General features: G+C 37.6%; 1 protein-coding gene across 1 annotated transcript in view; it reads right to left on the reverse strand.

The window, feature by feature from the left end:
* Positions 1-1551: 1551 nt before the first annotated feature.
* Positions 1552-22385, reverse strand: part of LOC127660603 (uncharacterized) — a 66970-nt gene continuing 46136 nt past the window's right edge. Inside the window, 16 exon segments of the mRNA XM_052150923.1 lie at positions 1552-2447; positions 2705-2825; positions 3221-3327; positions 5184-5344; positions 6928-6971; positions 8682-8758; positions 9369-9395; positions 9397-9504; positions 14929-15021; positions 16348-16482; positions 16876-17014; positions 17829-17938; positions 18056-18105; positions 18785-19043; positions 19190-19250; positions 20632-22057. Of these exon segments, the coding sequence (XP_052006883.1) occupies positions 2382-2447; positions 2705-2825; positions 3221-3327; positions 5184-5344; positions 6928-6971; positions 8682-8758; positions 9369-9395; positions 9397-9504; positions 14929-15021; positions 16348-16482; positions 16876-17014; positions 17829-17938; positions 18056-18105; positions 18785-19043; positions 19190-19250; positions 20632-22057 (2984 nt within the window). The 3' untranslated portion in view covers positions 1552-2381.

Raw genomic sequence — 22385 nt, forward strand, 5'->3', positions numbered from 1 at the left:
GTGGACTCAACCAATAGCTATTGCAAAGGCATTTTAAATGTGTGTTCAAACCAAATCAAAGTTTACTATATCGAATTAATGAAGATCAACATCAATCTGGTTAATGCTGGTTCAGATGTGATCTACATATTCTAGTTTGACAGCACAGATCCTAGAAAGACATATTACTCTTAAGTGCATACTGTATACTACATACAGTATGTACTCTAAGTGAACCGTATATCTTAACTATATGATTATAAATCTGTTTATTGTGCTGGAAATAGGCTTTAATAAAATAGATTTAGACACTATTGTGTTTTGTCAACTTATCTTTTATGATTAATTTTTGTCTTATTAATAAATTAAATTACATTTATTGTAAACCTTTTATTTATTCTACCTATCATTGCTGTTCTTTCATCATTACATAATTTAAAAATGTTCTTTGTTCTATCAATTACTTATTGTCTACAGTGTTGGGTACAATCTGATTACAATGTAATTAATACAGTAATCAAATTACTTTTTAATCAAAACTAGTGTAAAACACTACATTTAAAATTTGTGTAATCAGATTGCAGTTACTGAAATTAAATTAAGTTACTTTTAAATACATTACACATATTTCTAAAATAATATTTTGTAAAATAAAAAACGTAAAACATGAATTATGTTTATATGTACACTACGTATGTTTCTGGGACAGCTGAAGAGTTTGTAATGAGTAATTGTAAGGGAGAAATGTGTGTAGCTGAGTGTGGTAATATATTCATTATTTTGATTGTGTTGAGCAGAAAACAACGTTTTCTGTGAAAAGTGTTTTAGAAAGTAAAGTAATTAGTAATGTGAATACTTTTTACATTAAGTAATGAGTAGTGTAATCTTTTTTGTAATCTAATTAAATCTTTTAGAAACGTAATTAGTAATTTTAGTAATGTAGTAATTTACACAACACTGTTTGTAAGTAATTTCATTGTCTTTTCATGTTGTTTACTCTTAATTATTTTAAAAAAGAACTTCTAGTGAGTGAAATAATAGATTCTTACACTTTTTATTTCATACTGAACAGACTGGTCTAAATGCATTCTATGTAATTATGTGATGATGCTTCTTTGCTTTTGCTGTGCTGTTAATGAGATAAAGTTAAAAAGACTCAGAAGGTGAGGATTTCATTATCATGGGTCAGAAAATAAGAAAATCAGAACTGGGCCTCATTCACAGTGTGTTTACAGTTCTAATATACTAGAAATCAAGCTCTACCATTGGTTGAGAAATCAGTTAAATGGTTAAATTGTTCTTCATCAAACCCATTCACTCATAGACAGCATGTCACTGGCACTAAAATAGTCTGTATGGGGGATCTTTAATGTCCATCTGCCAGCTAAATAATGCAAAGCTTATCATGAACATAAGATCATGTCAGCAAGATTCATTCTTTGTTCATTACCATCTCCAAAACCTTTTTTAATGCCCTCATATGGGAGTGGGTCACATTATTATAATATAATTTCAGCCTGTTGTATATTGAATGTGTGTTTGTGAAGTATAAGATCAGAAGATGAGAAGAGCTGTATTGCCATCTTTTATTGCACTTTGTAAGCATGTCCAGTATAAATGGCAGATCTTGCTGCTGTGGAAATATCAGCCATAGCAGGACTGAGACAAATCCTTTCAGATTAAATTAGCTCAAATCTGTACCACTAACAGTGATAAGTGGGCTCATTTATATATCAAAATAAAATCCAAAAATAAAAATCACACATCAGTTTTACTAGGAGACAATAAAACAAATAGCAGATCAAACTAACAGTATCAAAATCTGCAGTTGTGTTCCTTTACTATATTCAAGTCATTTTCACTATTTACAAAACCGTCAAGGCCTAAAACATGCAATGTTTCATGATCATGAATACCATTTTGTGACAACTGAATGATTACTTAGTCTGTTTTATATTATATATTTATTATTCTCTATATTTCTGTTTTCAAGTTAAGACTAGGGTACCACAGGAATCAGTTTAACAGTCCATCAGTGGTTGTCATGGCAATGGCATTCATAACCACACACTCACTAAAAACAAGTACTCTCTCCCTTTCGCTCTGTGAGCTATACAGACTCTCAAAGAAATTCTCTGCTGATGGGGAGTACTTTCACGAGACCCTAAATATAGGTAAATTGTGTACATTAATACATCTAAATGAAGTGGAAGTAATTACAGCCAGAATCTGTTCTCTCATTCCTGGGGAGTCCAGTTTTGAGAAGACATCAGTAGTGTGAGACCCACAAAGATAATTTGGTTAGTTCATTGTTCTGTCCAACAGAAAGAAGGAAAAATAATACAGAACGCCACAATCTTCTTGGCCCTTTGTGGTATGGACAGAACTAAGTCTCTGGATGGCTAACTCTTCCCCATCTTGGCAATCAATTCATCACAAATTTTGGTCAGTTCCTCGATCTCTTTATTCTGTGAAAACAATCAAGTATGTCAATATCTGCAGTTCAGTGGTAATTTGGCTTCTAGGATGGGCGTGCTTCACATGAGTTTTGATATCGAACAGTTATTATATTTTTTTTTTTCCTTACAAAGGAACTGAACTTGTAGTTAATATGTTAACAACAAAATAATAATGAGATTAATCACAATAAATCAACTGAATGCCCCTAGCCATGCAAGAGCTATCTATCACAGATGAGTAGATGGATTTGTGAATATTGTCTAACCTTCTGTTCCAGCGTGCGCTCCAGTGAGTCCACCTTCATATGTTCTTTCCTCAGACTGGCTTGATATGCTGCCTGCTCCTGCTTGGCTTTGGCTCTCACCTGAGCAATTTCAGAATTTGCCCTGCAGTTGCCACATAGTAAAAAACATGCCATCACTTCATTGTTCAATAGAGTCTTAAAAGAGCACTGACTTCGTTTACATGCACAACAATATGCTGATAACTATGAAAAATCAGCACATTTAAAATAAATTGACAACACAAGAAAACATTCTAAATCACAGGTTTTTTTCAGAACGAAATCAAGCTCATGGTTTATGTGACTTTACACGTTGTCATTTTATTATGCATAATTGGTGTACTGTACGATTATGCATGGAAATGCACTTACTGAGTGCACAGTGTGGAAGTCAAACCATAATTAGTGGACCAGTCACCTTTGTTGTTCCATGCAATATAAATCCTATCAGGCAAAGCAGATTAAAAAACATCCGCATTGTGAGAGATCTGTACTTACTTATCCAGTTTCTCCTCGGCGTGTATCTTCAGGGCCTGGTAGCGCTGCTCCTCCTTACGGACACGAGACAGGTACTCCTGAGCACATTTCTTCAACACTTCCTCATTCTGAAAGAAAGGTGAGGAATTATAATGTTATTCACCAATATCTTAACCTAGAACAGTGGAAATATCCTCACTGGAAGAAAAATATCAGTGCAAAGAACCAGATCCCCATTGTATGTGAATTTTTAAATGTTTTTTCACATTACACTAGGGATGGGCATTTTGGTCATTTTTTCTACTCGAGGGGCAATGACATGTGCATAACTGTATATATAATAACATGTCTGACAAACATCTTTGGCAGCTGCATTGCGTCTTGTTGTTCAAGTGTGTCATCTATTCATTTTTATAGGCTGTTATAAAAGAATCTGTTACAAAATATACAAAAGTTTGCATAATCAAAATATAATGCATCATATTTTGTCATTATGTGAAGATTCACTGCCCAACTCAATGAAAGAATGAAAACAATGCACATATGTCTGTTCTTCCTTCAGGTTACCATAGTAATCTTAGTAAGCATCCACCAGTTGTTGTTGTTTTTTTTTTTGTGACTGTCCATTTTCAAATTGTGGTTGGCTTAACAGGAAACGCTATGACCATCACGTTTTTAATATTCGTGTTACATTAAATTCAGTTTTGAATTTGCTGCATTCTGATCCATTTAGCTGTGCTGTGTCTAGCTGTTTGAAAAACTCGCCTGCTGTATATGCGCAGCTTCAGTGTGTTGAGTCCACTCACTGCCACAAGCCTGGTGTGTGTGTATGTGTGTGTGTGTGTGTGTGTGTGTGTGTGTGTGTTCAAGTGTTTGCTCCTGTGGTGAAAGCCGCAATGCTCTGTATTGTTGTTGCTTTGATGATACATGAAGCATTCCATTCAACTCGGGGATTCAGAATATTCAACTTTACAACGAAATGACACTTTATGTTGGACGTCTAACTTGGAAACTCGTGCAGAAATTTCGTTAAGATGCAGGTGTGTGTTACGTCATGCAAACATATTGGCACCCAAGGCTGGGAGGTTTACAGTCAGTGAAAAAAAAATAACTTTTATTATATAATATCCATTAAAGAGTCAAAGTTCTTACATTAAATGATAGTAAATAGTGATTAGAAAACGTTTTGCAGAGACAGGTGTTCAAAACAATTACAATTACAATCTCTTTTGATTATCGTAACGATAGCATTGCAGCATCGTATATCAGTTTGGTTGCTATGCGGCATCTCTGACAATCAATGTACTCCTCAAAATCACAACTTAATCAATCTCAAAATTAAAAATAAGCTCCCTCTTTGACACATATTGTGTTTAGTTGTCAGGTAATTGTCACTAAATTTCAAATTAAGAGAAAAGTCACATAATATATGATCACCATCGATCATCGTTTTCTTGATCGATCATTACTCAAGTACTCGTGACCATCCCTAACTACAACACACAAGAAGTGGTGTGAAATGTAGTAATTATTACTGAACCTACATAACCAGTTCTTTATTATTGCTATTTTACACATTTTAGAATTATAGTCATCAACATGATGAAATAACAAAAAGTATTGGAATTAATAAATGTTCATTAAATATTTTCAAAAAATCGAAACTATCATATATTTTTACTTTCTCAGTAGACAACCATTGACTAGACTACCACAATGCACACTCCAAGCATTCTCTCAACTTCAACCTTAAGGTGATTTTTAAACAGTATGGAAGGCATTTCCATGTAAGCTGGCCACTTGTCAAAAAAACAATCTAATAAAATACATTTATTATTTATATTTGTCTAGAAAACTAATTTCAAGCATTTTAGCATAAGCCTTTAAATCAAAAAAGTTTTAAGACCATGAGAAACATAAATTCAGTCAAGTGTGTGGTTTTGACTAGTAGTGTAAAAGTTAAAGTCTGCATGAAGCGACTCACCTTGCGGAAGCCTTCCAAGATGTCTTTCATCTTCTCATAGCGACGGAACAAATCAGCCAGAGATTTCTCCACAGAGTTGAGATCAGCCAAAGCTTGATCCTTCTCCAGAATCAACTGCTGGATAGTGTGATCTGACAAAGTTTTCTGCCTCTGTTCACCCTCTGAGACATACACACAAATACATGAAAGTATTATAAGGTCATATTCCAGTAACACAAATATGCATTAAACAAGCACACACTCACAAACACACAAACAGATGTTCTGCTCTAAGGAGCAGAATTCAACGGCAGAGAAGGTTAGTTTTATGGTCCTCTAGGTACATCAGAACTGTGTACTCTACATTACTACATCTACGGTACATTATCAAGGATGACATGAAAATGCCGGGCATTATATCAACCCTGGATCCCTATGATACATGCAGACAACACACACACTAAATGATGGGCAAACCACTGAGACACAGGATGAGAGATGAGAAGACCTATTTTAAGACTTACTCTGCAGCCTGCTGCACTGTAAGTCCCATTTTTTAGACTTAGAAACTTAGAGGACCGATTATGGAAGAATGAGTAGGCAGATGATTTTTTTAATTTTTTCATAAGACAGCAGAGAATTCGTTTTGTCTTTATTGGTTTAAGTGGTCATATTATGAGATTCTATTCTATTATCTAAGAATAGGTTTACAAAAATACCTGATGAGCAAAACAGATGCAAATATGAAAGACATACAATATCAGACTATCGAAAGAGAGGAAGCCCATCCTGCCTGTCACTATCAGATGTTCTGGATGCAACACAAACAAAGAAAATGAAAAGTCGTTGTTACTTACCAGGCATGCCTGAGTGATTTATCAAATATTTATGGGGGACGTAGGGAGCAAAACAGAAAGAAGGGGCTGCATTAAGTTAAGCCAGCAGGGAAGAACATATGTGAGAAGCGTGTCACAAATATGGGTGAAATTCTTAAATGAATGAAAGTGTCGCATGAAAGAAAACTAAATTAAAAAGGTGGTGAAAGACAGAAAATTGGCCAAGATATTGAATTAAATAAACTGAATCATGGAGTAAAAAAAGTCAAAGTGTGGATAAATAACAAAAAAGAGTGAAAATAAAGTGAATAATACAGCTGGGAATTAAAATATCAAGGATAGTATTTTTTTTTATCATGAAGAATTTAAGACATGAAAAAGGGATTGTTTCTAGGAAGTTTTATTTTCAATGCAAAGAGAGAAAACAAGGTTAAACCAGACACTGAACATCAACACCTGGACACAACCTACAGTATGTACATGATAGTAAATACTGAAAGGCAAAGAAATTAAATTAACTTGTCAGTGGGTGAGGCCTGGTAAGGGGCATGTGTAAAGGACATGTTTGAACAGAAACGTGAGAGTTTTCTGAGGTTGCGAATGCACGCCAAGTAAAGCGACAAGTCAAGCGGAATATACAGGGACACATGAAGATTTGTGCTTTAAAACTGACCAGTGTTTGGGTCCAGAGGCAGGAAAGATTTGTCTGTAATGAAATGAGAAATTTACAAAAACGTAATGCATATGTGTGTTGATGTAGCGTGACTGGGGAAGGGTTGTGCATGTTCATTTATAGTGTTGTCGCAGAAGAAGACCAGCAGACAATTACTGTAGAATCAAAAGTGCCTGAAAGTGTTTATAAAACAAATAAATCAACTAATAAAAATCGCCAACAAAAGATGAAATCATAATTAGAAATCAAGACTCACCAATCATTTCTGCAATAGTCTTCTCATACTCCATAACTATCCTCCTGCAAAAAAAAAAGCAATTTAAAATTCTAACCTGTTCCAAAACTTACTGAGGTGCCTATAAATGAGAACTCCCAATGTGAAGACTGATCTAAAAGGTAAGCAACTTAATTATGCTGTCTTCTAATGATACCTCTTTTTATCCAAATTCTGAGGCACCATTGCATGTACTGCATCCTTCAGGCTGAAGGCAATTCGACAATGCATTGCGAAGAGATCAAATAAAAATAAATAAGATGGCGGATGAAGAGATAAATATTGATTATAAATACATGTATATTTAATTCAATACTGAAATGTATCAATAAAAATAGTTGTGTAATTAAAATTATTATTTGCCCAATATTTCTGTGCTATGTTTGTTTTTACTTATTAGAGCATCATGTCTCTTTTAAATAATTTAAAGTCAAGTCTCCCTTACACTATTCCACTGCTATTCTAGTTGCTGCAAATTTGTTACTTATTTCAGAAACGTACAAAGTTCCATTTAATTTAGGATGCTCCCTTGGACGACAGCTGCCTATGTAGGCAGTAGACAGTGATGCAGCTTACTAGGTTTCAGCACAGAGCTCTAATAGCATTCATGATCATCCATGCTAATGTGAAAATGACTTAAAACACTTCCTAACAAGTGAGATTACATTAAAGATCAGGGAATTTATTTTGTCATGTCATGTGGGAGGGTCTGGTGTTGGCCACTAATGGCTGGCAGTGGCAGAGGCTGGTAGTATGGCATGCTTTGAGAAAAGTAGGTTGCCAGCACAGTAAGCAGATGGATTAGCTATGCCTTCCCTTAGCCTCTTAGGCTTTACTTATCCAGAACCCAATCAGGCTAATGAAGCAAGCTCCATTCTTATCCACACTAACAAGGCACAGTCAATCTGGCCGTAATCCCCAATTCTTCCCGACTGGCTTGTTCACTCTGCCCCTGTTCAAGGAGCTTGAAAATAAAATGTGTCCTGTTTCACTCAACTGTCTTTTGAATTACACAGATCTGCATTCTTGATTAATGGTGCACTGAGCAGATTCTGAAGCAGAAAATGGCAAAACAGCAGATTGTGAAGCAAGAAACTACTATAATCCACGATAAAGTGGCATTTCAGTGTGTGACAGGCAAGTTACTCTACACGCTATGTTGTGTTTTCTAATTGTTGCCATCAAAACTACAGTTATCTATTTCCTCTACTGTCTCCCTCCTCCTGCCCTGACCTCTGGCACATCTAACGCTTAAAAGCCCTCTTTAATTGGTTCTCTGCTTGGGCTGGACTTCTAAAAAACAGATAAAGAGATTTAGAGGTGGACTGAGGTTAATGTGTAAGCTGTTTTGTGAACTCGTCATGGTTTGGTGCTTCTAAGGTGTGTGGCGCATCAGTAAATGAACATCATCAATGTCAGAAATACACAGTGAGTGAACTTTTTTAAATTTATTTTTTATTGATGGGAACAGTATAGAGAGAAGGAGACCAGCACACTGCTACATAAAGAGCTGTTTATTTGCCGTTTAATTTAAATGTATGTAGCAGTGTGCCAGTCTCAATTTTTACAATGAACTGTAAACTTTTTTGATCATGCACCTGCCCTTATTTGTTCTGGATGTGCTCACACAACCTTTATTAACAGTATAGAGAGGGCAGCATGGGTATGACACAATGGGATCGGGAAATGACACAAGCATGAACACCACCACTCAATGCATCATAGAGTACACACACCTCATCTCCTCCACTTCACGTCTGCTCTCCTCGTACTTCATCTTCCATTCCAGGACTTCTTTCTCTTTGACAACAATCTGTCGATGAGACCAGAATCATGTCACACACACAGAGTAGGAAAATCAGTGCTGTTACATCAGCTAAGATCTATTTTCTTCACTAATTTTTCATTTCGTATAATGTATTTTCCTGTACTTACTGCTATATTTTAAATCATTAAAAAAAATGTTTACAAAGATTTGGACACACCTAAAATTATACTTTTTATTGTAACCTCTCTTTTTCAACATTGTGCACATAAAACTTTACAGTATATCATCTTATAATACGGCCCGACAAAATCTGCCGATTTTCTGCACTGATTTTGTGGGGTAAATTGAGGTGAATTCATCAGAAGGGACTTCAACATAGTAAAATGTGTTATATGAATTCACAATTCACACATGCAAGGGGTGGGGGATGTGTAGAACTTTTGTTTATGATTGACAGTGCATTGACCATAAAGAAAGATGTCACAACATCTTAATATGCAATAAATAATCATATGGAATAAATAAGTTTCTTCTGGCACATTTAATAAATCATTCATATATTTACTAGAATGTGAAATGAAATGTCTAGGATGTCTGCAGTGCATTTACTGTAATATGGCATCATGTAATGTTGAAAATGTTGTCAAGAATATACCTCTTCTCGGGCAATGCCCAGCAGAGTGGTCCATGTCATGTGGCAGATGAGGGCTTTCCCCTTCACTGTATCCTGTTCGAGAATAAAGAGAGCTCTTCGAAACTCCACTGTCTCCAGATGAAGCCATTTCTCTCTGCTGCCAAGGAGAGAGTTGTGGAGAAACCATTAAAAATCTGAGTATAATTCTGTAAATTCATTCATTCCACACATCTCTGAGGGAGGCAGCCCATCATCTACAGCAAAGCCATAATTCCATGGAGGTCAGGCTCATGGTTTGGATTCAAATGACTCCAGCCGTTAAGAGATGAGATTTCAGTATATGACTGGCCCGCTGCATATAGCTGGAATGTTATGTCAGATGAGACCTGCAGGAGTACATGTACTCTTTATGTTAGTTATTAGAGATCTAATAATGAGCAAAGTTGATGATCTAAAAGCCTCTATTTGCATATATCCTAAAGAAAAGACAAACAAGCTTTGTGAATATCTGCTCTCTTTATCATTACAAACATACTGTATATATCTTAATCAATGTAATATCTGACTTCTTAAAATTGTATCTGTAAAGTTTGAGTAAAAAAAAACAGTTGTGAATGCATTTATAGATCGCATTCATATTCAGATGACCTCTTTCTGTCCAGTGATGGATTGTAATTAATCAATAATCATCATGTGTAGCCCTTAAACCCACTTGCTGATGAGATCTGATTAATTCTTCCTATCAGAGCTGGATTAGGAGATTAATTGAGCTTGGCTCTTATACAAGGTAGGGGGCCATTTGTTAGGGTACATATACAGAATGCCCATCATAGTATGTTTGGTCTGAAAGAAGCATTTACAGCTAATGCAATTTATTGAACCACCTGGTTCATAGTGGTACCCATAGTACAAAGCATAGGAAGTACAACAATTTTGCTTAAATCCAACCCTCTTGAAATGATGGGTAATCCATTAGAGTTGGAGGCTTGATCATGGCCTTGGTCTGGAACTGAGTCTCGGCTTATGGTCTCAGATAAGATCACAGTATATTTCCAACCTACTAAAGGTGCAAATTACCTCAACCGCAGGTCAGTGTTGTATCTTTGCCATTACAAACAGTTTTAATACAAACTGAAATGAGAAACTATGGAAACATAATGGAAACCCATTACGCATTGACCAGGAACTTCTCTCACGACGCGCTGACCAGGGAAATTCTCTTGTGAGTGACTTGCAGTGGCTTGCTTCTTCCAAGCAGCCTCATGATCTCGCATACAGTACACTGAATGAGACTGCCACTCAAATTATAATACAGTGTTTAAAAAAGATTGATTTTCAGTTAATTTCATTGTGTTGTGCCTTAATTTTGTTGTGCAGTGTCTTAATTGCAATGTGTTGTGGCTTATTCCTGTTGTACTGTGGCTTTACTGTTGTGTTGTGGCCTAATTGCGTTGTGCTGCAGTTTTTCTGTTGTGTTGTGGCTTATTTCCGTTGTGCTGTGGCTTTTCTGTTGTGTTGTGGCTTAATTGCATTGTGTTGTGGCTTATTTCTGTTGTGCTGCAGTTTTTCTGTTGTGTTGTGGCCTAATTGCGTTGTGGCTTACTTCTGTTGTGCTGTGGGTTTTTTTGTTGTGTCGTGGCTTAATTCTGTAGTGCTGTGGTTTTTCTGTTTTTTTGTAGCTTAATTACATTGTGTTGTGGCTTATTTCTGTTGTGCTGCGGTTTTACTGTTGTGTTGTGATTTAATTGCATTGTCTTTTGGATTATTTCCATTGTGCTGTGGCTTTTCTGTTGTGTTTTTGCTTAATTGCAATGTGTTGTAGCTTCTTTCCACTGTGCTGTGCCTTCACTGTTGTATTGTGGCTTAATTGCATTGTGTTGTGGCTTATTTCTGTTGTGCTGTGGTTATTCTGTTGTGTTGTGGCCTAATTGCGTTGTGGCTTATTTCTGTTGTGCTGTGGTTATTCTGTTGTGTTGTGGCCTAGTTGCGTTGTGTCTTATTTCTGTTGTGCTGTGGTTTTTCTGTTGTATTGTGGCCTAATTGCCTTTTGTTGTGGCTTATTTCTGTTGTGCTGCAGTTTTTATGTTGTGTTGAGGCCTAATTGCATTGTGTTGTGGCTTATTTCTGTTGTGTTGTGGCCTAATTGCATTATGTTGTGGCATATTTCTGTTGTGCTGCAGATTTTCTGTTGTGTTGTAGCTTAATTGCAATGTATTGTGGCTTATTTCTGTTGTGCTGTGGTTTTTTGTTGTGGCTTAATTCTGTTGTGCTGTTCTTTTTCTGTTGTTTTGTAGCTTAATTGCATTGTGTTGTGGCTTATTTCTGTTGTGCTGCAGTTTTTCTGTTGTGTTGTGGCTTAATTCTGTTGTGCTGTGGTTTTTCTGTTGTGTTGTAGCTTAATTGCAATATATTGTGGCTTATTTCCATTGTGTTGTGGCTTCATTGCAGTGTTATTGCTTATTTCCGCTGTGATGTGGCTTGACTGTTGTGTCGTGGCTTAACTGTGTTGTTATTTGTTGTGGTTTATAACCATCGTGCTGTGGATTTTCTGTTGGATTGGGGCTTAATTGTGTTGTGCTGTTGATATTTTGCTGTTTTGTGGCTTAATTGTATTGTGTTGTGGCATATTTCCGATGTTCTGTGGCTTTACTGTTGTGTTGTGACTTAATTGTGTTTTCTTGTGGCTTATTTCCATTATGCTGTGGATGTTTTGTTGTGCTGTGGCTTAATTACAATGTGTTTTGGCTTAATTCCACAGTGTTGTGGCTTAATTACAATATGTTGTGGCTTATTTCCGCTATGATGTGGCTTTACTGTTGTGTTGTGGCTTATTTTCATTGTTCTGTGGCTTTTCTGTTGTGTTGTGGCTTAATTGTGTTGTGTAGTGGCTTATTAACATTGTGCAGTGACTTTTCTGTTGGGCTGTGGCTTAACTGCAATGAGTTGTGACATATTTATGTTGTGCTGTAGCTTTTCTGTTGTGTTGTGGCTAAATTGCTTTGTGTATTGGCCTATTTCCGATGTGTTTTCTGCATTGATTTGCTTTGTTGTGCACCTCTGGGCCACCGTAGTGTCCAGTCCAAGAGGACAGCATCTGCAGTATATCATCACCACCAATCATAGACACATAAACATACAGTATTTAGCAGAGGATCTGGAATACTGCAGAGAAACTACTCTCAAAAGCAAATGGGAGGAAATACTTTAAAAATGTATATGCTGATCTGAAAGAGTTCAGTGGCATGTAACCCTGGATGTAAAGCAGTGGGATGTAACCCTGACTTATTTATGGCAGTTATGCATGTAGAGTATTTGCATGAATTATGGTTTATCACTACTGAAAAGGGTAAGAAAAGAATATGTCATGAAGAATGTGGTAAGGAAGCATGTGAAATGTGTCTGCAAGACTAATTCGGGTGAGATTTAACAAGTAATGTATGTTAGAATATTTAATATTCTTTAAAAATTAATTCAGTATAGTCATCAGTAAAACTCATTACTTCATAATACAGCCATATAATAAAATGTACCTCTTTTTCTATATAAAAGAACTCCATATTCCTAAGATTTATCTGTACTATGCCAAAAATACTTTTGAGACATTAAGGCTATAGCTCAAATCTATTTTGGAAATGCAGTCGAGGCCATTCAGGGGCTGAAACTGTACCTGTGGTATACGGGACATCCTGCGACAGAGTTTGATATCTTTCTCTGCAGACTTGCCTGCAGCCTTCTAAAGTACAAAGATATTCATAATGTGAAACAAAATCTAACTATGATGTCACAAGTGCAAGACCAGAAATTTACAAGTTTTGTGATTTGTATAAGATGTTAAGTACATAGTCATATTAAATGTGTCTGGAACATGAGAGTTTATGCATTGTTAGGATGTACGATGTGACTGCCTTTCACTGCCTGAGTTTAGAGTCTATTTTGAGTAAAAGTTTGTTGTTCCTGGTAAATAAAGCAATTCAGTATGGACAAAGGCAGCACACTCATGACATCTTAGTTCACAGTTAAAGAAACACTGTAAAAAATAATTTTTTGTACTTGTTTTTCAGTAAAAATCTGCAAACAAATTTTTATTTTCTTGTTTTAAGCATAAATTTTATAAAATCTTTGAGGTTTATACTAAAACAAGAAGAAAAAAATCTATTTACCAATAGGATAATTAAAATGTGAAAAATGTAAGATATATTCTCTTAAAATAAGTATTATTATCTTGTTTAAAGGATGTCTAGACACTTTTTACTGAAAAAGAACACAAAAATACTGATTATGAAAATGTGTTCTACAGTGAAAATAGAGGATAGGAGAATAATTATATGTTGTTGTTACTAAGCCTACTGTATTTTAGCACTAGTGGATACGGATTATGGTGGTTTAGACTAATTGTGGTTCAGGGACACTGGGGTTAGCATAAAATAAAAAATTTTAGTTGGACTGCAGAGGAATTGTTTTCTGCTCATCTTACTTTAACCATGTGTGAACCATTGAGATTCCAGTGGCGTGGGCTGGGCTTCTTGAAGCGAGACTGGGAGCGTGCAAGACAACATAATGAGAAAGGAGCAGGAAGAAAATATGAGAGGTTTCAGAGGGGTTGTGTGCATGTTTGTGTATATGAGATCAGGCGATTAGTCTGTTCATTCCATTTCCTTTATAAATGCTGAAATTGAGGTGGTGGTCAGATATGCAACATGACAAGTTTGAAGGTCAGACTGAAAGCAGATCTGATCAGAGCTAAACTTTACATGGTCTGTATGCCCATTGTGTTCCAATGAGTTAGTATAAATTAGTCACAATCGAAATCAGGAAGTAGCCAGAATGTGACAAGGAATTATGCCACAAATAGCACCATTCACTATTAACTTTCTGCTTCGAAAAATAATAAATAATCAGAACAGTATATTTACAGATCTGTATCAACATATCAACAGAAAATGATTTCTATCAAAAATTTCCCCCCTCATGTTTTTCCAACCCCATATGACTTACTTTCTTCTGTAGAACACAAAAGAGGTGTTGAACAGAAAGTTACCATTCACTTTTTTGATATATATTTTTTCATTGAAAGTAAATGGTGACTAAGATTAAGGCTAACATTCTGCATAGTATCTCATTTTGTGTTGCACAGAAAAATAAGGTCATATGGGAACAACATGAGGGCGAGTAAACGATAATAGATTTTTCATTTTTGAGTGGACAAACCCTTTATTTTTTATTAAAGAAGGGTTCCAAGTCACATTGATCTTTGTCTTTATGCATCTCATGTCCAGGCAAACATGCAGGATTGTCACAAAGCCCTGGGAGAAGACACACCGCTCTTGGTCAAGAGGGTGCTGGATTGGGAGAAAGCAGCGCCAATCAGGGGGCAGGGGCCAAGTTAGAGATATCAGATGGGGAGAACCAGAGAGTGAGATGTCACATCCACAGTATGGTGAGGTTGTTTATGGGTTGGGAACTCATCCTAAAGGTGCAGTCAGGGGGGCTAAGTTCAAATGGGGATATCACACACGTGCTAACACACACGCTTTCACACCCACACTCACACACACAGGTGCGGGCTGGCTCAGTGCAGTACCTGAGGGGACACAGTGGACAAAGAGGGGCTCTGAGAGATGTTTTTGGCTACCTGTAGAGCCTCTATCCTCAGAGCTGCGAGCACCAGCTCCTCCTGGGTCATGGGGGAGAGGAGGACGAGGAGGGAAGGAAAGGGACAGTGACCCATGGAGTGGGGGCAGGAGGCATAGAGGAAAAGAGGGGTTAGAGTTAAACTGCTCCCACTCAAATACTAAACCTGAGGGGGAAAAAGTACATACACACAGACAGACACTCAAATATTTCACTATGAAAGTTATGAATGAGGTCAGATCCAACCATCCCTCTCAATATTTTTATTACTAGGGGTATAGTTAATTTTTCTGCATGCTGTTCTTTCTCATCCACGGTCAAGTGTTAAGCCTTTTAATTAAGCTCTTTTGAGGGCGAGACATTCAGATGCATTCTGCACATGAAAACTATGACTGCTTTACTGTGGTGACGATGTGCAAAGACGTGGATTATCTGCATGCTTAAAAAAGATACACAAGATGTATTGGCATGCAGAAAACTTAAGTATACTTTGGCCTTTAAAGTTCTAGTAGTTTTGCTTAGCCTGACTAATGTTTTGATTAACTGCATAAAGTCTGGTCCACATTGCAGCTTATTCTGGACAAGAACCCCCCAGTTAGATAGAAACAGACCATCTCACCGACATGTAAAGCGACAAATCACAGTCCATTTTGTTTTAACATGTCATGTAGGGCAGGGTTTATCTGAAATAGATTAAACCATAATAAGAGACTGGTTTTATGCAATTTATGCAAATAATGTGGCAGTAGTCCATTGGCATAATTTCTCTCCATCCAAAAGTACTGATAAATATGTATGAGTACTGATTATTTCTCAGTCCTAATTCAGATAACCCAGCAGAATATACAGTTCTGTTCCTGGATATCTAATTTACTTGCTACTAAGTGTCAGAAATACAGCAATTATTACTTCCTCAAAAGTGCTCATTGTATCATCCTGGTACCTTGTGGACATGACACAGTTTTCAGGCAGACTGATATAAAAAATGTGTGTGTCCTTACTCCCGGAAGTTGCGTAAAGACAGACAATCGGATTGGAGTTTGCTAGATTGAGAAAGTGCTTTCCAGATTTGTGTGCGATATGCATTAGACGGACACTGAACGGACTGTGGGAGGGATTATGGACGTGTCATTTGAGACTGAGAGTAAACTTCTGACTCCAACATACAGTAAAAGACAAAACAACCATGAACAAAGAAAACGAGAGAAAAAACAAAAAGGCAAACAAGGTACATGAAAAACAACTGGGGGACAAATACACAGTAAAACACAGCTGAGGGAAGATACACACACACTCACAAACAGTCACACATAGCAGCACATATCCTAGGGAGAATAGATAGTTAGCAAGCAGGCTTCTCTCTACATACCTGCAGTTTTTGTGCAAAGGCAGTGGGGTTGGTCTCTGCCAGATCAGGTTCCAGGTAGCTGAGAGGGGAAGTTGAATCAGACACCCTGTCTAAGAGGGGCAGATCTGAGGTGTCCATGGGGCCCTGGACAATGGACTGTAGTGGGACCGAGAGCAGGAGAGGGACAAGAGGAGTGGGAGGTATCTGGGTGTCAATGAGGCAACGCAAGCTCTAGTGCATCATAACACTTCTATAATGGCTTTTTGAGGTCTATGAATTAATATTATGCAATGCTGATTCTGGTCAGGACATCTTATGTCATGTAATATAAGCTGTACGGAAAGCATAAGAATCATAGGACCTCCCTATTTAGACTAAAAATTAAAATGTAGTTTGACTGTAAATGCAATGGACTTGCTCCATCTTCACAAATGTGTTACACCTGTCCAAGACTGTACAGTATATACTCCACATCTGAGGTAATTAAATAAATGCACTCTTTACAATGGTATTGACCTATGCTTCAGTGTTTGATTGGTTTGCACTTACCGCTCCATCTCTCTCATTGCTCTGTGCTCGACTCTCCCTCTTTCTGTTTATCTCTGAGGCGATGGTCTCACGAGTGCCACGTGGTGGCAGCACAGGTGATTTTCCCTGCGAGATCTGAGCCTCCATCTCCTCAAAGCTCCTGTGAAGAATTAAATAAACACAATTTAGCACAATGAATACACTAGCAATTTAAATACATTGTTTTAAACCCCAATGAATGCTTAATTAAATTTTTTAGGCTTTTAGTCCATGTCTGTTAGATTTGTAGCCATTTATTTTGTAGTAAACAAAATTACATACAGTACATATATTTTAGCAGATACTGTGAGTTTTTAAAATGTACAGTTTTTCATTTTTGGGGACACAAAACATTTTGATGACTCATCCTGCAATCGGGAGTGTAAACGAAAATGTTCTCCTATAAATGGTCAGTAGAATGAGAATATCCCCACCCTCTAAATGCCTCCTTACAGGCCTATCCAGGCAGCAGTCAGGGAAAATATAAATCCAAGTCGCTCTTACAAGAGACCACTGGTGAAACATCGACTATATTATAATACAACATTTTTAAAATGTTGCTGTTCACAAAGTTCATTTCCTCAGAATACATTGGAACTTTTGAATGGCAGTCAATGGAGAAAAAAGGCTTTTTCGCCAATATAATGCTGAGATTATGGCATCAACCATTTGGGGCTAAAGCGAGCCGCCAAAGCATACCAACCAAACCCTAGCACCTTATTTGCAATCTGTTACAATCTGTTGCAAATTATTATTAATGGCTGAAATAAAAACTCAAGCATATTGAACCTTGGATTGGACTGGACAAAACAAAAGGAACCATTCCTGCACAAACTTCATGTTTCAATCGTAAATATGCCAACACAGGACAGAAAAATGCACTTGTAAAGCGATTTCATGTGGTCCAAGAAATTGTGTATGTGTGTGTAGTTTACCCAGTGCAGGGTGAGTTAGGCTCTGAGTCATGCATGCTAGAGCTCTTCTTTGGACTGTCATTCACAGAGTCCAGCTTTAGGTATAGTGAGGGTTTCTTCATTAAAAGGGGCTGTAAACAAACACATATACTGAATGAACTTGCACAAACACAAAGGACAGTAATCTAGCATTAGTTCAGTTTCTGTCACACACATTATGTCTGTCTATGGGTCAGGTAGATACTTACAAGTGTAGAGGAGCCAATCTTTTCCATGTACTCAATCTCAAAGTCTGTAACTGCAGAGTAGACATCAGAGGAAATGAAAGATGTAAAAAGTTAATTATTTTATAAAGGCTCAGTTAAAAGGCTTGGAAATATTATATGGCTGACAAAGTCAAAAAAATTATTTCTATGCTGATCATCAGTAAACCAACTGAAAAGACCAACATGAGAGTGACACAACAATTCAGCTGCTCCTCTACCAGTGACCCAGTTAGTTTCACACAGAAACTGCCCAAGGGTTTAACTGGTTCCCTGTAGGTCAAAGGCCAATAAAATGGATCAGTGTGAGGTCATTTGGGGTTGCAGCCAAAGAAGGATCATTAACACCATTGAGTTGATTATAAAAAAAAATTTAGATATTTGAGAAAACCAAATCTACAGTAATGCCAGTCCAATTCATCCATGAGCTCTACATATATTTTAATACCTGGAAGTAATTTAGCACCAGAGATATTAGGCCAAAATGACTTTATATTTTTAAATATTTTGCAATGCATGTGGGGGCAAAATCTAAGCAAAATTAGCCAAACATCTAATATAGGAGCAATTAAAGGACAACAAATGTGTAGAACTTTGTGAATGATGAGTGTTACAATTCTGCTGAACTTTCTGCAGAGTTCTGAGGGCACATATTTTGTGTGGGCCTGCTCATATTTAGTGATGATGGAGTGATATGATGACTGATTAACTCACCATCCGTTTGTGGGGGTAAACTGCACTCGTTGACAAAAGCTGTAAAGTCAGATGGCTGAGGATAGTCTTGAAGGTCAGAGTTCAGCTCCACCTCCACGTCATGTCGAGTTGCCCATTTCTGACTGGTGGAGGAGGCAAGTTTCTCCTCATCAGTGGCGTGATCCTGTGAAGGGTCAGGACTGGTGTCAGATGTGTGTTCCTGCAGGTGATGATGTGGGTGTGAGGTGGAGGGCGAGAGTGGAGAACACACAGGACAACACTGTTATGATATGAGGTGACAGCGAAGGGGACACACAGACCAACCTCACAATGAATGTTTGCATTAGTGACTGTGCCATAGTGAGTGTGATTGCGTGCATGTGTACAAATGTGCATGTGTGATTTTGTGCTTGCGTTTGAACTCACTTGTGCAGACTGCTCAGTAATTGGAGACCTCTTTGGTGACTTCTTCACTCTAAAAGTGCTACTGTTCAAGAAAACAAGACAATATTTTTAAGTGCTGTGCTAAGAGGATCAACTTGGAATAATAGACAAAACATATTTTATTGTGACATGTTTTGTGTTTTCCAGCTAATATGCATATAAATCTTATAAGTCTCCACCAACCACCCTGTTTGTGGTACACAAAACTTTTTTTAAGAGTTTTTGTTCTGGTAAATGTTTAAGAAAATCTTTGAACAAGTAATTCTACCAGTAAATGGTGCTGTTTATAATTAAGAATTACATTTTATGAGTTAGTTAATATCTTAATAGTGCAGAATAATATGGATTACATAAAGATTACATTATGATGAGTGCTTCTATTAGTTTCATATATGAATGTTACATTTTGCTGTTTTTATTTTTTAGGAAAACTTAGACTGCTTTTCTTAGGGCGTTGAAAAAAGCAGACCTGAAGAACATTTGCTTTGTTCCGAATTAGTCTATGTCAATAACAGTCACATGTGAGCAAGCGGTCCCCTTTTTGGTCACTATGTTTGTGCGCTATTCTGGGATTAAGCTCATCCATTGATTTACCGGTTAAAATTATATGCCTGCAGAAAATTTGTCAACCATTAAACATTTTCAAGAGTCGCCAGTAAGAGGTTGTTCTCCAAATACAAATGAACCATCACTCCAATGGATATGAGTTGTAAAGTTTCCGTCATTGTTATTTTTATCCATCATTATTTGCTTTTGCATTATTTCTTCATTGAAATGTGCCTGTTCTCCAATTTGTATTTGGAACACAACCTCTAACTAGCGACACTCAAAAATCTTCAAAATTTTTATTGTATTAAATTTTTTTTACAAGGCATATCATTTTAATTAGTGTATCAATGAGCTTAATCCTGGAACAGCGAACAAACATAGTGACCAATAAGGGGACAGCTTGCTCACATATGACTTTTATTGAGATAGTTTGGGTCAGTTTTGAAATAATGCCTTGTTAATGCGAACCGAACCATGAAGAAAATGCACAATTGTATCAATTTAGTCCCTGTTTCGGAACAAAGCAAATGGTCTACAGTTCTGAAAGCGCCCTTAAAATAATTGTTTTTCTGAAATAAGCTGTTATTACTGATTTATTTCAGCTCTCTACTTACAAGAAACAACAGAGAGAAGAGAAATTGCTGGACTTCCTGTTATACATAAGATCAACATAAAGACAGGTGACAGAGAGGCTGACAAACTCAGTAACAAGTACTGACAGACACAGTCATCCACACACACATCCAGAAAGATACAAGGAAACACGATAACATTTGAATGACAAGCATTGTACACAGTGCACAAGAGAAGGAAAAAAAACAACAGAACAGCACACATTATGCCAACATTTATTGAGAAAATGGCTGCAGACTTACGATTTTAGAGGCTTCTTCTTAATTTTGGCAGGTTTGTTCTGGTTGTGGTCCTCCAACTCAACAATGTTATCATTGTCATTGTCATTGTCATTGGTGGACAGGTCAAAAGAAGCAGCATTTGGAGGCGAGTTTCCTATATTTTTGGATGGTTTAAAGGGATCGTCATCATAGGAGTGTGTGTCAAAACTATAGGTTCCTCCAGACAAGCGAGGAGAGTTGGGGATCCCGCTGTTTGTAGAAAATGGATTAAAATTAGGGTCATCCCACTTGCTTGGGTCAAAGTTGTATGACGCCTTGGGGATAGGGATATCATCATTGTCATTTGAAAGCGGTTGGATAGGTGCATTGTCTAGCTGCTCTGTCTGATGTGGAGGGGCCTTCTTAATTCCTAGTTTTGGCTTTCTAATGGGCATCTTGGCTCCTGGCTTCTTGCCCAGTTTTTTGGGTGGAGGAGTGTTGCTTTGCGCCTCTCCACTGTCTTCTGAATAGTCAAACTCCAGTCTGACTGGTTGACGCTTGACGATTGGCTGTTCCTCGAGGCTGAGGGGTTGCTCTGTAGGGGATGGGGCACAGGGCTCCTCTACAGCAACAGGGGTGCTTTGATAGGAGTCTAAAACTGATGTAAAGTCAGCTTGCTGGCCCAAAAATGGCGAGTTTGCAACTTTACTGTCTCCTGTACAGAATGGGTCAATGTTCTCAAAGTTGTCTGGATTCCATTTGTAGGAGGCACTGGGAGGAATAGGAAATTCCTCGTTAGGGATAACTGGGGCCTCAGGTACTGGATCAGCAACCTCTGTTTGGAGCTGAGCTGATATTGAGGCAGGAGCAGGTGTGATCTCCTCAGCCAAAGGTGGAGGACTCTCCACTCTAGATTTTAACCTGTTCCTCCTTAAGGTACCAGCAGGGCTAGCATTAGGGCTGGGTGAGGCACTGGCCAGCTCTTGAGTTTGCAAGGGGCTTTCAGCATGGGATTTCCCCGTCTTCTTCTCTATTGGCGTGCTGCTAGAAGCAGGTTTGGGTGAGGAATGCTCTGGGTTTGAGTTCTGCCTTGAAATTGGCTTCTTCTTCTGAGAAGCCGGACGGGGCTTCTTTGCTCTGCGGAGGGTTCCTGGTGCACTCTCGGTTCCTGCACTGAAGGACTCTGTTCGTGGGTGAAATGGTTTTTCATATGTACCTCCTGAGAATTTGTCTCCTGGGCTCTCTAAGTCACTAGACTGTAGGCTTAGAGAACGGGTAAGAGGAGCACGATCCTGTCGGCTTGGCGGCCCATACTCAAAATTTGATTCTGCGAAGGGGTCAGCAGCAATTAAGTGGTCAAGGTTGTAGATGCCACTGGCAGCTATTGGTTTGTCCTCATCAAAGACAATAGATTGAGAGCGACAAAGAGGCTGAGCTTCACTGGCCGAGGGGTCAACAGTGGAAGAGGCTGAAAAAACAGAGAAAGAATGACATTATTACATTTACATTTATTCATTTGGAAGGTACTTTAATCAAAAGAAACTTACAGAAGAGGAATAATACATCATAAGCAATTTATCGCTTTAAGGAGACAGCAGTATGAAAAGTGCTGCATTACAAAGTTTCACTAGCATCAAAAGAGTAGTATTTAAGACAGATTAGAGTGCAACAAGCATATATATAATTTTATTTTTATTTTTTAATGCATGGTTAAGTGCTCATGGAAAAGATGTGTTTTGTCTCTATTAAACATTTGGACAAACAGAATTTGCTTTGAAGCTGTTCACAAAATAGTA

Source organism: Xyrauchen texanus, chromosome 20, assembly GCF_025860055.1.
Source record: "Xyrauchen texanus isolate HMW12.3.18 chromosome 20, RBS_HiC_50CHRs, whole genome shotgun sequence".
NCBI classification, from domain to species: Eukaryota; Metazoa; Chordata; class Actinopteri; order Cypriniformes; family Catostomidae; genus Xyrauchen; species Xyrauchen texanus.